Here is a 13,652-nt window from a genome sequence, read left to right as displayed (position 1 = left end):
ATAAATTCGAATTAAAAGATTAGATAGTTTAATCCAAAAAAAATCAGTATATATTGAATTTAATTAAATCTTAATAAACTATTTAACAACTATTTTAAATTTTAAATACTAAATAAAAATTAGATCTAAAAATTGTAAATATGATTTCTCCAAGATTTAAAAAAGAATTTTTACAGATATGAAAGCTTTTATTTTTCAGTATAAACAGTTTATCCTAAAAAGAGTCCACGAGTTGACCGCGAGGTTATACCCGTGACCTACATTTAATGTAAAAATGAAACCGTATTTTTGGATAAACAAACAAAATACAAGATTCAAACGGTAACACGAAGTTCTCAAAAAAAAAACTCAAAGGAGCCCTAAGATATTTAAATAAAACTGTTAATACTTCCTGAGACAGAGAAATCGGCGTTTCTCCTGAAGAAAGAAATGAGGGAGTTCCGTTTCTTCCTTTCCTTGTCTTTTTAATTTATTTTAAAAAATTCGAAATATGGAGATCGGCAAATGGCCATGGGAGCCAGCGGCTGTTAAATAGGAAGCACCTAACTATGAACTCATTCAAAGCTCCCAACTGCTTCGTCCCTCTCGTTGTTCATTCCCACCTTTATAGGCGACCACCTCTAGGGTTTTTCCTCATCCCACCACGCTTCTTCTCAGGTGCAGACCATCTTTTACCCTTCCTTCCCTTCCCATTTGGTTTCCAAAAATCAATTTTGTTGCTGATGTTCAGGAGTCTGTGCATCAGTTTTGTTTTGTTTGTTTTTTTTGTCTTCGATGCAGCGGTTTTGATTCTTATGACCATCATTTGGAGCTTTGTCTCCTGTTTGCTTGTTAATGAACTGTGTTTTCTGATTTTGGTATAAAAATTTTTTTTTTTTTGATTGTTGGGCAGGATTATCAGCTAATACATTCATGGATGTTGTCAAAGCGACTCTTAAGAGAGCTTCTATGGCTCATGATAGTGTGGCTATAAGAGCGGAAAATAATAGCTACAGCTTTGCTCAGATTGTTTCATCTGCATGGAGCATCTGCAATCATTTGTGCAGTGGGAATTTTAAAAATGTAAGCGGTTATGTTTACTCTGTAATTGAGTAAAAGTATCAAAATTAATTAAAAAGCTTGTTATGGGTGAAGGTTCTTTTCATAATCTTTATGTGCTTTCATCATGGGAATATCAGCCTGTTCATGGTTATCCCTTTAGTCTTCCACAACTTGTAAGAATTTCTTAATGTGTAATTATGCATACTTGCGCATGATTATGGTGGACTTTAAGATCAAATTACACTGCCTAGCCATGGAAAAGGACAATTGTGGACCAACATCATTCAAAAGAATAATAAAATCAGCAAGAACCAAAAAACCTGAATCTGATAAGTTCAGCTTATTGCATATACTTTTACTGGTGATGCACGCCAAGGATTATTTTGCTTCAAAAATCTATTTTTACCCCTCAATATCCTTTTTACAATTTGAGTTGTAATTTATAAATTTTCTTATTTATGATGAAACATTTATGCTTCTCCTGTTAAGTACTGTTTCTTATTCGGTAAAAATGAACTCATATGATGGTTGACTGTTAAAAATTGCAAAATTATTCATTTTTTGTTTGTTCTTGAATTTCAAAGTATGATTTAGTTCCTTTATTCAGTATTTATGCCTTCATTGCATTCACTAACAACTGCTTATCATCACATGTAGAATATTGAGGAGTGTAAATACGAAACTTCTGTTCAGTCCAACAATAAATCAGAAAATCTTCATGGAGCACGCATAGGGATTGTAGCTAAGCCTTCTGCTGAATTTGTTGCTGGGGTTCTTGGCACTTGGCTTAGTGGTGGAGTTGCAGTTCCACTTGCACTGAGCTATCCTGAGGCAGAGCTCTTACATGTGATGAATGATTCAGTATGTTTATCTTTTCCTATTTTCACTTTTTACTCTTTTTGGTTGCCACATTTGAAAAATTATAGGTTATCGTAAGAACATCTTTCTAGTTTTTCTGATATTTTCATACAGAGACAATGATGCATATACGCTGTTTTCTTCCGGGCAGATTGACTGTAAAGATTCTAAAATGAGAGTTTGTGCACCATACTTGAGTTGGCAGATACTAAGTTACACACAATTCCCTAAAATTTTAGGAATTTCTTTAATTTTTACATTGTCAATTTATTGAAGCATAACATTATTGATTCTTTGGAAATAAACTTGCCATCGTTAGTCTGTGAACTTAAATTTGTGTGTGACTGCACTTTATGTTTTGTGCTTGACCTGCTTGAATATGTAATATGCACATTCATCCAGTGCATTCTCTTTATTTTGTTTTTTTTTTTAATTGAAATTCAGCCATTCATTTTTTGTTTCCACTTTATGCAGTTCTAACGATCCCAGTTGTTTATTTTTTTGATTTAACGGTTCTTTTTGGTTGTTTTAAAATAAAATTAACCAAATCTGGGATGAGTATGTGGTTCTATATTCCTAATGTTGACCATTTTCTATAGCGTTAAAGAATATGGAAACCATTGTAAAGGCTGGTTTTGGCTTAGTCAAATTGATCTTCTACTCTATTTCTATTTACTGAATTGTATATCTCATTGCAACTTAATTACATCAAACTTTCTGACTTGAATGGATGTCATGAACTTTTGTGGCCGCTGCAAATCTTGACAGTGCAACTACTAGGCTTTCATTTTGCACTTAATATCATAATCTGAGAAGTTGCACTGGATAAGTTAAATCATCAAACTATGAAACTTTGATGTAATAATTGTATGCCTTGAAATAATTCTGTTGTTCACTTCGATTTAGGTGGTGCATATTTAGAATGAAACAACTGTCACTTTGTCTTCTTTAACCTTTGTCTCAGAACTTAAAGGTGCATATTTAGAATGAAACAACTGTCACTTTGTCCTCTTTAACCTTTGTCTCAGAAGTTTTCATTACTCTCAAGCTTAGATTCTTTGCAAATAGTCAAGATTTTTTTACGTGTTTCATTTACTTACCTCTTTCATTGAATTGGACTGTTGGAGCCAAATGAATGATACATTCATTTTTTTGACTCGAGTTTATAAATCTAAAAATTCTCCTAATTAGATGAGACTTCATTGTCCATTCCGGCCTTGTTTTTTTTTTCTATTTTTTCTATTTTATTTTTTTTAAATCATTTGGGCCTTGTTGTGCACAGCATGATGCGCAATGAATGAGCAATGCTGATTTCATTTATTTCTTGTCTGTAGGTAAAATTTTTGTTATAAGGTTCTTCATATTTGACAAGAAGCTTACTCCATGAAATGTATTGGAGATTGAGAATGTAAAGTAGTAATAATAAAAATAAATTATTTATTCTTTGATCAATCGTTGAATGAGAGTTCCATTTTTATTATAATAAAAATGACGATAATCCATAATCTAATTTAAATTGATAAAATTATTTTTTGATTATGATAGATTAGCTGTCCTTTCATATGATTTTAAACATCAAATACAAATTCATTAAATTAAATTTCTAAATATTAATTTTTTCTATATATGTTAAACATTTACATATGTTTGAATATAAATAAAATATCCTTAATAATAACTATTAGGAGTCTATAGTATCGACAAACTTATGACATTGATAATATCATGGCAAATCTTTGAACAACATTTGAATCAGTTTTTAAAAAAATAATATTATATGTTTGTTTTTTTAAAAAATCAGTATGTCATCATTATCATATAATAATATTTAATCAGCATGTCATCATTTGTACTATATGGGTTTATCTTCTTGTTGCCACTTAATGTATTCTATACATCATAATTTTATGTTGCATGGAGTTATTTTTTTTGTTGTGGCATAATCTGATTTGAATATTCTTATGCTACAATGATAGAGAAATGGATGTAGAGCCTCCTAAACATCAACTATTTCAGTCTTTGAATATAGTATTCATTTACCTAGGTCTCTTATGATGCACTTGAGTGAGTTTATGTTTGAGTGGCTTTTATGTATGGTGAGAATGTGACGACTTTTTTTTTTTGAATATTTTTTATGTTTTTTGGCCATTTTGGTTCATAAGTGACGCAGGAGCTCTCTGCTCCACATAATGTCGCAAAAAGGCTAGATCTCACAGTCCCGTCAAAATTCGCGAAATGAAAACCTCGCTTCCTGCAATCTCACCACGTAATGTCGTGCAAAGGTGGAATGCCACAATCTTGTCGAATTCCTTAGTGGGAATTCTGAATCCTGCAATCACAAGGAAGTCAGTTATGTTGGGTCGTCGTTCCATTATTTAATTCAACCCAATTTATTTCCTTTCTGATTTCTTTTCTATTTGTTTATTTTTAATTATGTCATATTCTATGAGGAATTATTTATAACTTGTATTTTCCTGTTTTTTAGACTTATGTTTTGTTTTAAGTATTATGGAGATTTTAATATTTGATTTCTAGGTTTATGAGTGTTGTATCCTCTTCTTTTTGCACGTGGTGTGTTTGTATCTTGCTCAGGAATAGGTGGTGAACCTCATTGTTGCCAGTACCTCGTCGTTTTGCGGTTTTTCTCTCTGTTTTCACAGGAACAACCACCGAACGACGGCTATCCTCATCTAAATGTCGTAGAACTTGCATAATTTATTCCCTCTCTATTCCACTACATATTTCCCATTAAATTTACTTCTCAAACACCTTTTATGAGCCCTAAAACGGTATCATCCGGTGTCAGTGCTAGACAATTCCTAGATTTATAAAGTTTTGTCTTTTTGTCCCAAACCAAAATTTTAAATTTTACTACCACCCCACACCATCCACCTATCCCTAACCCTACCGTAAATCATTTTTTTCTTTTTCACCAAAAACTTGATCGTTAGAAAAGAACATAATGGTACCTAAGAAAAATCCTTAAAGAAGTGTCCAAGAGCTCACTGTAGAGTACATGCATGAGAAATCATTCAATTAAAACTGAAGCTTTGCACCTTAGAGAGGAGACAATTATATGAGATTATCCATAGTCACAACAATGACTCACCAGTTTGAGAGGAGGAAGTAAATCTCGTTCACAAGACAATTTCTAATGATGGAGAGCCAATACTCCGATGATGTAGCATGGAGTATTAGAGAAGTCAGGATCTTGGAGTAAAGGTGAATTTTTAAAATTTTGACTGTCTCATGGATTCAGATGAGTTTATCGACTGACTCTAAATAATGAAACAAATTTTTTAGTACAAAGATGTTAGAAGTTATATTAGGAAATAATTTATTCTTGTGAGAAGTTATGAATAATAAATTATTTTCTCAGATGAAAGAGTTATTTCCTTTGATTAAAAATTATTTTCTTTCCTATTTTAGGAGAGAATGATGCTCCTCATACTCTGGGAGAATGATGTTGGAGCTCTCCGCTCCACGGAAGACTAGAAAGACAGGATCTCTTTAGTAGCAGTCCCTAGTGTTTCTTTATGTATGCTTATGGTTTGATTGAAGACTCAAAGTATTAATGCCATATCAGGTATATATGATCACACAAAATTTCGCACCAACAGTGGCCTACAACGGCCATTACAAAGCCAAAAAAATGAGAAGAAACTGCTGAAACTGCTATAGAAATAAAGAAATTTGTAGTGTTAATCAACATAAAACAAACAACAGAGAGCAGGAATAACAACAGGAAATAATGCACTTCAGCATTTCTGAGAAAATAATAAGGTACAATGGCAAAATCACCACATGAGAGCCACCCCAGGATACAACCATAGGAAGGCAAAGCCAACCTTCAGGAAAAACTAGAAACTATTCAAAACCTCCCTCCCCCCAAACAGTATGCAAGTCTTTTATATAAGCTAAGTCCCTTCCATATTACAAGCATGCCATCCTAAAACATAAAGAAATAAATAACAAACTAAAACACATAAACAGAATAAAACTCTAGCTCCCGCGTCATTCTTCTGGGGGTGGCAAGGTTCGCTCATATTGAATAATTTTAGAATCTGATTCATAATTAGTAGCCAACTCAGAGATATTGAAAGGGGTAGAGTCGCTATAATTTTTAGGTAGGTAAAGTTCATTGATCTAAGAATCTTCAAACATTGTCACAGTTGAACTGGTTCAAGGGGTTTCCAACTCTAATTTTGAAGTATGTCTTTCAACTTGACATAGATTACTTGCGAACCAGGACTAATATGTGTAGTTCTTACTGGAAGATATTCAACTTGACTCGTATCAGAGCTAGAATGCAATGAATAAGCTTTCAAGCTTTGTTGCTAAAATGGATAGTAAGTTGTTATATGACCAAATCTTGAAGCAACATTTTCAATTAGCTGAACTAACAGGTTTTCCACAAGGCAGGACTGTAGACTGGGTGTTGCCTTCCTTGTTTTTTGTCAGCTGTTAGCACCTTGGCAAGGCCATATTTGTGACCAAATCTTGAAGCAACATTTTCAATTAGCTGAATCCTTTACTACTTCCATAACAGGTTTTCCACAAGGCAAGACTGTAGACTGGGTGTTGCCTTCCTTCTTTTTTGTCAGCTGTCAGCACCTTGGCAAGGCCATATTTGCTTAAGCCAACATGATCAGCTGTTCATCCTGCAAAGAGGTGTTCCAATTCTATTTTGGCTACCGTTCCACCTTCAAAGCAAGATTAACAACATCCCGAAGTGACCAATAAGGTTGTAGCTGAACTACATTTGCTATAGAAGGCCTCAAATCTCCCATAACTCCTGCAATAGTGTGCTCTTCAGGTTTGGATAGATTTCATTTCAATAGGAGATGTTCAAATTCAGCAACATATTCTTCTATCGCCATCTTCTGTTTATGTAAATGTTAAAGACGGATGAAAACCTTTTGCTGATAGTGATTCGCCAAGAATTTGCATTGCAATTCTTTCTTCATCTTACTTTACATAGAAATATTAGATCACCCTTCTGTTTGCCTAGTCTGCTTCAAGTTTTCCCACCAAAAGGAAGCGTTATTTTTTAACTTGATAGCAATAAGCTTCACAATTTGTTCTTGGGGCACCTTTTTGAACTTGACAATTTTGTCGACAGTGTGTAACCAATTAATAAACTCGTTCCGATCTAGGAGTCTTTCAAAATCAGGAATATCGATCTTAATTCCAAGATCAACAACTTTGTGTTGTCTATCCTTCCTCAATGCGCGGAGGGTCTGTTCATCTTCGCTGGAAGAAGCTTGATGAAAAGGATTTCCATATCCTTCTTCCACCGCCTTGTAATCATTTGCCATTGAACGTTCCTCTATATTTTTCTACTCCAAGGCTGCAAGTCTCTCATGTTTACGCTACATTTCATGTAAAAAATCCTCCATGGACATTTCTTGATTGGTTCTTGGTAAGTTATTGCGTGGAGGCATGAATGAGAGTAAAAAAACCTTCCACTGTTGGATAGAAATGGATTTGTGACCACAATAAACGAAACCCTCGACATGGACAAAAATTCAGACTACAGAGAACAAAAAAAAACAACATAATGCACAAGAATTGGGAGAAGGAAAAGAAGAAATGTGCAAGAACTAGGAAAATGAGAGAAGAGATGTGCAGGAATTGTGCTTTGATACCAAATAAAGTCGTAACAATAAGAAGAAGCTGCTGAAACCTCAACGGGAAGAAAAAATAATGGCAAAATTACCACTTGAGAGTCACCTCATGATACAATTGTCTGGAATGCAAGGCTAACAACCTTCAGGAAAAACTAGAAACTCACCGAAAAATCCTCTAAAAAAAACAACCTACAAATCTGTTGTGTGAGCTAAGGTTTTGTTTGGCACAATTTTTTTTTTGCTACGAAGCAACACAAAAACTCGGAATTTGTTGTTTGGTTTGCACGACTCGACAACTTGTATGGATAATTTTGTTATAATACAGTCATGAGCTCGACTTTGCGGCCTGCATTTTATCATGAGCCATGAAACTGTGTTGCCGCTCCTAGCATTCGCATCTCTGCTTTAGCGGTTCATTCTCTCTACCCCGCTCCCTTTTCTCCTCTCTCACGTCTTTGCCCGAGCGGTTCCTCTCTCGCGGTGGGAGAACGGTCGAGAATCTTTGGTTCCCCTTATTCTCCGTTGTCCCGCGCTATCTTCTAATCTTTCTCCTTGCCCTTATGCTCTTTCCCCTTTGCGGTTTGTTGTTGACGTTTGTGGCTTGATCTTTGAGAGGTTTGTGGCTTTGCTCTATGGAGAAATGGATTCTATGAATGCTCCATTGCAATTCATGTTTTTTTGTGAACTTTGCGGTTTGTGGTTGTCGTGCGTGGTTTGGTTTTTGCTGTTTGTTGCTTTGCTCTATGGAGAAATTGAGAACCTAGAGAGGGGAAAACTCCAGATTGCATATCCCTTTTATTGTGAAATTTGTAAGTTTCTGGCTTGTTGTTTGCAGTTTGTGGCTTTGCTCTATGGAGAAAATGAATCTAGGGAGGAGAAAACACCAGTTTGCATATTCTTTTTCTGTAAAATTGGAATTTTTTAGGTATATGTGGTTTTGGCTCTTTGCTCTTTGCAGTTTTTGGTTGGTAAAACAAGTGCTCTTTGCGGTTTCTGGGGTAAATGGGCTTTTGACTGCAGTCTTAGATGAGGATGGTGGCATGCATGGATCTGTGTAATTCATATAACAGGTGCATTTCTTTTTTTGTGACATGTGAACGTTTCCTGAAGGGGTGGTTGCTATTGGTGGTTTGCGACCACTGTGTATGATGGGTTGCTATTATTGCTTTGTGGCGACTATGTATGATGGGCTGCTATTATTTCTTTCAGGTCTCTGTGCATGAATAATGAATTATATTGATTTGTTGCTCGATTTTTCGATTGGGTAGTGTGTTAGTTCTGATGATGTGATGGCGTTTGTGTGTTGGAGTTGATGATGTGATGGCACTTGTTTATTGGAGTTGATGATGTTGTGGTGGTGTTTGTGTGGTGGCACTGGTGGTGTGTTGTCTGTGATGATGCAGTCGTGTGTTGATGACAATTGTATGGTGGTGGTGGTGGAGTTGGGGTGGTGACGTGGTGGTCTGATGGCAGTGGTGGTAGTAGTGGTCTGGTGGTGGTATGCGCGGTGATGGTGGCTGTGGGGGTAATGATGGTGTGGCGGTGGTGGTGCTGGTGGTAATTGTGTGGTGGTTTTGTTGGAAGTGTGGTGGTGGTGGAGTGGTGGTTGTGTTTGTTCTTTTGTGTTGTCTTTCCAATTGTGGGTTTTTAAAGGGTACTTTTTGTTTTTATGAGAAAATTTTAGTCTACCAAAAATATATGTTGCTTAATTTTTCATGCTAGTAGATGTGATTGGTAAGACAAAACAAATCGGTTCGTCTGTCTTGTGGGATAAAGAAGTTAAGCTAATATTTTGTGATTTTTGTCTTGATGAGGTGGAATTGAGAAATAGGCTAACCACCTAGTTTAACAAGGAAAGATGGGAAAATACTATAAAAGCAATTTAAGGAAAATACAAGAAGAGAATATGATAGAAAACAATTGAAAAATAAATGAGAACAATTAAAAAATGACTGCAAAATATATAGAGTTAAAGTAATAATCTACAGGCTTGGGATGAGATCCGTTAGAACGAACTATCGATGTTTTGGAAGAATAGTGAATCGAGAGATTGGAGGTCAGAATTTATGAAACGTTCAATTGTTCAACTTTTTTAAGGTCAATTTCAATTACATCAATATATCAAATTTGAATTAATGTGTAGATCGTGTCAACTGCTAAAAAATTCAAGTTTAGTGGCATTGACCATGAACTTGAAGAAAAGTTGAATTTTATGTTTGGTGGAGTTATGGTCACGAGTAATCCTGCATGGGCACCAAACGAGAGAGGGCATGTTAGCAGAGCTCAGCAAACTGCTGACTCCAATGAAGGCTAAATGAAGTTGGATATACTAGTTGTTCAAAAAGTCAATGGTTGAGAAAAAAATGGTGTGATATTCATTAGAAGTCAGATTTCACAATTAACATCCTCATGCACCAATGAGCCGGACAAATCACATGTAACTTCTATTCAATAAGTTATGAAAATCCTAATACCAATGAGAATTATGAAAGAAACTCCAAAAATTTATGGAGGCTAGTTGTTTACTTGTTTTTTGTGAAGTTATTAGAAGACCCGACTAGGAGAGAATTCTTTATGTCGATGACACTTGACCGTAGGGTTAATTATTTACGCTATTCCATGACAATCGATATGCTTGAATTTTATTTTATTTGTTGGACATCATTATGTTTGATTGCTATGGGGATATTATCTACGTTACTTGTTGGACATTATTTATGATAAGTTCATTATGTTTTATTTTGTTTTAATTGTTGGATATCTTTCATTGCTTTTTAAATTTTCATTGTAATTGTTTTTGTTTAATGCATCATTTGCTACTTCAGTGTTTTTTATGTGTTAGCTACATAAAAAATGAATAACATGGACAGAGAAAGACGTAAAAGAAAAATTGCAGCTGCATTATGCTTAATGCATGAGTATTACAACTCATATATTGCTCGAACTCCTTGCATGACATCCACGTACATGGGCGATTGGGTGGGGGAGTTGTTTGTGGGTCATCCCACAAGATTTACCATGTTTTTTATGACACAATCTATATTTATTGATCTATTAGAAGAACTACACAGTCATCATGGACTCCATGACTCGTCTAGGAAGACTACAAGAGAGGTGTTAACTGTAGTCATATATATTTTGTCTTAAAATGAGTCTATGAGAGGAGTCATTGAGCGATTCCAACACTCATTAGAAATAATTAATAGATATTTGTTGATTGATTTGGGCTCTTATCGGATTATCCTAAAAAATTAAAAGACTTGGTGACCTAAAATTCCAAATCACCCCTATAGAGATTTCACGTGATCAACGTTATATGCCAAATTTCAAGGTAGATTTATATCTTCGCCTGTTTCAAAATTTACTTAAAAAGTGGTAATCCTAATATCTAACATAAATGACCTAAGATTATATTAGAGTAATTGATAGAACACGTGTGGATGCAAGCATGTCCAACAACGGAGATTGCATATATTGGACGTATATTGGACGTTGTGGGTCACCAATATAAAATATTATGGCTGCATGTGATTTCAATATGTGTTTCATTTTTGTGACGATCTGATGAGAATGAAGCGCACACAATAGTTGTATATTTAAATATGCTACGCGAACTCACAATTATAACTTTCTAAAGCCGCCTCCATGTCTGCTTGCATATGAATTAATAAAATATTTATTACATTACAATACTAATGAATAAACTTACAACAGGAAATGTTATTTGGTTGTTGCCATTACAATACTAATGAATAAACTTACAACATGAAATGTTATTTGGTTGTTGTTGGATATTCATTAATATCCATTACAAAGAAGATATCTCAATCTATTCCATGATACAAAATATCATATTCTGAATTTTAATGGAGCCAACAACGTACCTCAAGGGCAGAAAGGAGATGTTTAACCAGAGGCACTGATCTCTACCTGGTGTTATTGAAAAGACATTTGGGGTTTGGAAAAAAAAGAGATTTATTTTATGTGATATGCTCATCTATCTTTTAAACAACAAGTGAAGATTGTGGTCGCCACGATGACTCTCCACAACTACATTCATCGTCATCCTTCACGTAATAATATTGATTTCAATAATGCAGATGAAAACCAATCACATGTCCTCGTCAAGGCATACAAATATTGCATAGGCCATTCAATATGACAAGTTGAATCTGATTTACATGACTGTTGTACACAAGATGGGGAAAGTGTAGGGGAGATAACGAAGTTGAGATAACAAATTATAAATGCAATAGTTAATGGGTGAAAGGAATTTGTGACATGCATTTTCTTTATCTGTGTGGTGTGTTGCAAAAGCAACTATTGCATATTGTAATGATGATATATGCAATGATGTTCATGTGGAATTTCGATTCGGTGAAAATAACTTTTTTATTCTTCTCCCACATGGATGACCTATAGGCAACCATGGGCTTAGTATAGATTTTTTTTCTTGCATTTTTTTTGTTTGTTTTGAGATCTATGATGATATAAATGACCTTAGGGGTTTTCTGGATGACCTTTGTAGTGATATGTTTTTATTACACATACGAGCTCAATATTACATAGTTTAAAGGCAACCAACTATCATTTTTTTAGTCAAACGACTCTTGGGGTTTTCCTGTATGGTCTCTATTATGATATTTTTCTGTGACACATACGAGTTCGATATTTCATGATTTAAAGGTAATCTAGTATCCTGTTTTTTTAAAGTTCTACTATTTACATGTGGTGACTAATTATTCGTTGGTTTATACATTGTGCTCTGAGACCTCACAACTTTATGAAACTTTAGCTGTGTATTTTTATTATTCTTTTTTACTAATGATTCATCTAAGAGTGTGTGCTTTGTGGTCTTAAATCTTCAGAAAAGATGAGCTCGAGGTCTTCCGGTGCTTTTAGAGTATTGTATTGCTACTGTGGACTACAGTGCTTTCTACTTTGCGACAGGAGCATAACTATGAGAGAGGTTTTCCTAATTACAAGTATGCCATCCTAAAATATAAAGACACAAATAACAAACTAAAACAAATAAACAAAGCTTATAAACTAGAATAAATCTCTAGCTCTCCCATCATATTGAGTGGATAGTTAGCCTTATTATGAAGATACTACTACACTACGATACGATTATAACTAAAGCTAGATGTTACCAAATAGTTAAGCCTATGAGTCACATAAAGCGCATTTGGTAGGACATGGAGCCATATGTTAGCCAAGGTCAGTTTAAAATTACTCCCTTTGGGAATATTCCCATTAAGTATATGGGAACTTTTTAGATGTCATAATGCATGATTGCTTGTAAGATTTTTTTTTTTAATTTTTAACTTTTTATAATTAGGTTTGGGAATATTCCCATTAAGTATATGGGAACTTTTAGATGTCATAATGCATGATTGCTTGTAAGGTTTTTTTTTTTAATTTTTAACTTTTTATAATTAGGTCATTTCAATTATCTTTGCTGACTAAATATATTAGGACTTATGATAATCTAGAACAACAAAACTAGGAGATCTTGATTGTTTTTGTCAACATATTTCCTGACTATTTGTTTTGAGCTAATAGTGATGTATCCTTACTAAAATCTAGATTGTTGTTACTTGAGCAAAATATCTTAAAGCTTATAGATCAACCTCAATTGAAATTTTTTTATGATTGAGAGAGATAATTAGTTATAGGGGCTTGCACTTATTATAAATCTTTTATTAAATCATATTGTCCTTTCAAGTGGGGGAAATCTATTGATAGTATCCAAGTTATTATCCAATTTGTCTTTTATCCAAAATCACTCAAATATTCAATAAAGCTCATCTTGATTTTTCGAGCCCATACTTTTATGGACAGATTGTTTTGTATGGAAGTAGGTTAAAGTAAAGGGCACATGCTTTGAAGATATTACTTTTTTAAGTAGTAGATCGAGTGAAGAAAATCTTAAGCTGCCTTAGTTATCCCTTGATTATGATTGTGGAAAAAGGTTTTAGTCATTAAGAGGTGATTGAGATGACTCTATTGAGGGAGTTGGAGAAACTGGGTTTTGCTTAGATCATGGTCAGGGTTGGGCAAGGATTGTGGTGGAAGGTTGACCATGGATGAGCATAAATTGTAGGGCTACATGGGATTAAG

At 34.4% G+C, this 13,652-nt stretch overlaps 1 protein-coding gene across 1 annotated transcript in view; it reads left to right on the top strand.

The window, feature by feature from the left end:
- The first annotated feature begins 405 nt into the window (after window positions 1-405).
- The window catches only part of LOC110020552 (malonate--CoA ligase), a 55,780-nt gene continuing 42,533 nt past the window's right edge, over window positions 406-13,652 (top strand). The window contains exons 1-3 of the mRNA XM_020718692.1: window positions 406-657; window positions 893-1,062; window positions 1,699-1,902. Of these exons, the coding sequence (XP_020574351.1) occupies window positions 549-657; window positions 893-1,062; window positions 1,699-1,902 (483 nt within the window). The 5' untranslated portion in view covers window positions 406-548. The remainder of the gene's footprint in view (window positions 658-892; window positions 1,063-1,698; window positions 1,903-13,652) is intronic.

Source organism: Phalaenopsis equestris, unplaced genomic scaffold (assembly GCF_001263595.1).
Source record: "Phalaenopsis equestris unplaced genomic scaffold, ASM126359v1 Scaffold000099, whole genome shotgun sequence".
Classification (NCBI taxonomy): Eukaryota; Viridiplantae; Streptophyta; class Magnoliopsida; order Asparagales; family Orchidaceae; genus Phalaenopsis; species Phalaenopsis equestris.
Note: the sequence above shows the minus strand (reverse complement) of the source record. Positions and strands in the feature narration are given on the sequence as shown.